This window comes from Theobroma umbraticum, unplaced genomic scaffold (assembly GCF_002168275.2).
Source record: "Theobroma umbraticum cultivar Fairchild unplaced genomic scaffold, ASM216827v3 scaffold_20.0, whole genome shotgun sequence".
Lineage (NCBI taxonomy): Eukaryota > Viridiplantae > Streptophyta > Magnoliopsida > Malvales > Malvaceae > Theobroma > Theobroma umbraticum.
The window spans coordinates 2,073,620-2,077,376 of NW_018397266.1; the positions used below are offsets into that span (position 1 = coordinate 2,073,620).

The window sequence follows — 3,757 nt, forward strand, 5'->3', positions numbered from 1 at the left end:
ACCAGACCAAGTGCCATTCTTTAACCAAATCTATAACTTCGGCTAAAACTCAAAAACTCAATCAAGCCGGCATCGTTCATGAGCCGACGGCCCTTTTTGCGTGACAAGGTGTCCTTGGACACATGCAGTATTTTAATTTCAAGATATCTTCACCACTTGGTCATTTGCCTGCACATAAAGGTTTTGGATTTTTTATTATCGAAAGATTTTCTTTTTTTGACCTTTATGTTAAATTCTCAGCTAAATATATATTATTAAATACACATGTGAGTAATAAAAGATTGCACTCCACCGCGTTGAGGTGGGTATATTTCTCTACTATTCTTGTTATTTTGATAACATCTGTTTACTTCAAAACGTGGGCTGCGGTCACTGTCAAACGCAAGACGGAACTGAACTTTTGAAGGATGCTCGCTGGTTCGTCGTTCTCAAAAAGCCAATTGAATACAGTATACTATTATATTACTAGCAAATATTTTTTGACCCCAATTATGTAGAAAAGGCCAAAGTCGGTGAATAATTTAATGGCTGACTTACTCTTTAAATGTTCATATACCCTTTGTTCAAAGGTTTGAAATTTCAAAGTAAATGTATTTTTTACTCCATCCAAGCCAATAGCGAATGGGTCTAAAGAGAATAATAACAATAATGTCTGCGGCCACAAAATTGGAAATTGCTAACGCAACATCGCAGCAAAGTAAACTCCTTTCTACAATGCCCTATAAATTGAAGAAAGCTTCAAGCTTTTTGTCATCCTCCTCTTTCTCTAGCCATAGCTTGCTCCTCTGTTAACTGTGTCTTGTGTTTAACTAATCAAAACTCAGCTTTCGTTTTCGTCATTTGAAAAGAAAAATGGTAACAGCCGTTAGAAATTCTTTGTCACTCGTAGCAAGTAGAGCTGCTGTTGTTGTGATCCTGTTGCTTTTGATCAGCGACTGCCAATGCCAAGCACAACTTTCTTCTACATTTTATGAAAAGAAATGCCCAAATGCACTTAGGACCATTCGCACAGCCATCAGAACCGCTATTGCACGAGAGCGTAGAATGGCTGCGTCTCTAATTCGCCTTCATTTCCATGACTGCTTTGTTCAGGTACTTACATATATAACAAATTAGTTATATCTTTTTAATTTATGTTCCTGCCCATATTAAATTACAATCCCACAATCTTAACGGGGTCTCTTGCCTTTTATAATCAGGGATGTGATGCCTCAATCTTACTAGATGATGCCCCCTCAATCACAAGCGAAAAGAATGCACTCCAAAACAAAGACTCTGCAAGAGGTTATGAAGTCATTGACAAGGCAAAATCTGATGTGGAAAACATTTGTCCTGGAGTTGTATCTTGCGCAGATATCCTCGCAGTTGCAGCCAGGGATGCCTCAGAATACGTGAGTAACTCCATACATTATGACCTTCCTCCCGAGATCCAGATATCTAACTTGTCATCTTCGTTTGATTTCTCGTGTTGAAAATTTACCCTTACAACATCTCTCTTCGATCAACTCAGGTGGGTGGCCCATCTTGGACAGTGAAGCTTGGGAGAAGAGATTCTACCTCTGCTAGCGTTAGTCTGGCAACCAGTCAACTTCCTCTTTTCACAGCCAGCCTTGAAAGCCTAATCGATCTCTTTAGGAGCAAGGGCCTTAGTGCAAGAGACATGGTTGCTCTGTCAGGTTTGTGAGGAAATTATTTAACAAAATCCTTACGTTACATTTCGTTCTCCTTGTATACAGTCAATAATAAATGAGGGTTAATCCATATGCAGGTTCCCATACCATTGGACAAGCTCAATGTGTTACATTTCGGAACCGGATATACAACAATGCAAGTGACATCGACGCCGGATTTGCTAGCACACGCAGGCGCCGTTGTCCCGCCACTCTTGGCAATGGCGATGGAAATTTGGCAGCACTTGATCTGGTGACACCCAATTCTTTTGACAACAACTACTTCAAGAACCTGATGCAGAAGAAGGGTCTTCTGGAGTCAGATCAAATCCTTTTTAGTGGTGGATCCACAGATAACATAGTCTCAGAATATAGCAGGAACCCTTCTACTTTCAAGTCTGACTTTGCAACTGCCATGATCAAAATGGGAGATATCGAACCTCTAACAGGTTCAGCTGGGATAATAAGGAGGATTTGCAGCCGTGTGAACTAGTTGATGCATCTCCTCACGTGTGGCGTGTACATTTGTTAACTACAACATTGAAAGTTGTCTCTTCCTCAATTGTAGATGCTGGTTTCATTTCTCTCTTCATTTATTCCTTTCAGTCTTTCAATCGTAAAGTACTTGTATTGGCTTTTTTTTTTCCTGATCCTCATATAGGCAATTTGTTGATTTGAATAAAAAACCTCTTCGTTTTGGGACACTAATATCTGTTCCATACTTGGACTTTTTGCTTTGTAGAAGCTTATAAAAAAATTAGGATTCTTGCCTGCTGTGTTGCCATTGCATTTGAAGCAGAGTATGTAGTGAATGTCAAAAGTAAAATTTATCTCAAATTGAATTTAGTTCAATTCAATTTAGTTTAAAAAAGAAAACACAAGTCGAATATGAATTCAAAGTAATTTGAATCTATATTTACTCAATTTTGATTGAAACTCAACAACTTTTGAAGTATTATTCACTTTTATTTGAAAGTTTTTCATGATATTACTCATAAATATTAAATAATACTTTGCAAGTTTGGTACGAGCTTCGAAATATATTACATAAGGAATATATTTATAAATTTATAACATGAAATTTAAAATATTTAAATAAATTGATATAAAATTTAAAATTAAAATAATCCCTGATATAATTCAACACTTCCTGACCAAAACCCTTAGAAAACCCGAACCCCAACCTAACCCAGTCATGCTCATGACTCAAACTGTGCAACATAGGTCAACGCGACCTCGAGGTTGGTCTAAAAATCCAAAATTAATCCAAGTTAGTTACTTTAGTACTTTATGTAATTTAAGTTGGTTGCTGTTTAATATATTTAAAATATTTAACACTAGAAAATTAAATATTGATTTAGTGTAGAAAATTCAATAGCTCACCTATTGAAGAAACGGAGTCGCAAATTAAATTTACACCGAAAAAATTTAAGCCAGCAAGAGAAAATGAAATAAAGTTAGAATAATTGTCAAATTAGGCTATTATTATCGATTTGGAGAAAGGTATATTAATTTAAGGCCTACTCCAAATACATATAATTACTATCAAGTCAAAAGTGTTGGAATGATACATGAAATTATTATATGTGCGTTGAAAAGTTGTATACAGTATTTGTTTTATTATTTACTAATTTCTCTTCAAATTAGCTAAACCTAAATTAGGCTCATGCTTGACTCTTGAACAGACACATGGCTGACTTAGCATCAGAGAGAACAAAAATGTGGTAAGTATGCAATTATAAATAATACATGGGATCAAAAAGTAAATTAAAGCTTAGATTGGGTAACCCAGAATAGAATCGGAAGGGGTCAACTTGGATATATGTAATAAAAGCTATGAGGACCAGAGAAAAGCTGAACGCCTAAGTATAACTTTCGGCCCAATTGAGACTTGGTCTTGTGGCAAAGATGCCATCTTTTGCATTTTGGACACGAAAGTATGTGCTATCAAGCTATTACTTAGTGATAGGGATAAGATGGGATTGGGTCAGAGATTTAGGTTTTAATCTTGAATGCTAAGTCTTGCACCATAAACAAAAATGGCTGTATCATGCATGTAGCTATCCTCTTTAAAAGAAACTCAACGG

At 36.3% G+C, this 3,757-nt stretch overlaps 1 protein-coding gene across 1 annotated transcript; it reads left to right on the forward strand.

The window, feature by feature from the left end:
• Window positions 1-772: 772 nt before the first annotated feature.
• LOC110423096 (peroxidase 5-like) lies at window positions 773-2,393 on the forward strand. Its single transcript, XM_021437224.2, has 4 exons — window positions 773-1,092; window positions 1,200-1,391; window positions 1,511-1,676; window positions 1,769-2,393. The coding sequence occupies exons 1-4, from the start codon at window positions 853-855 to the stop codon at window positions 2,161-2,163; spliced, it is 993 nt and encodes a 330-aa protein (XP_021292899.1). The 5' UTR covers window positions 773-852; the 3' UTR covers window positions 2,164-2,393.
• The last annotated feature ends 1,364 nt before the right edge of the window (window positions 2,394-3,757 follow it).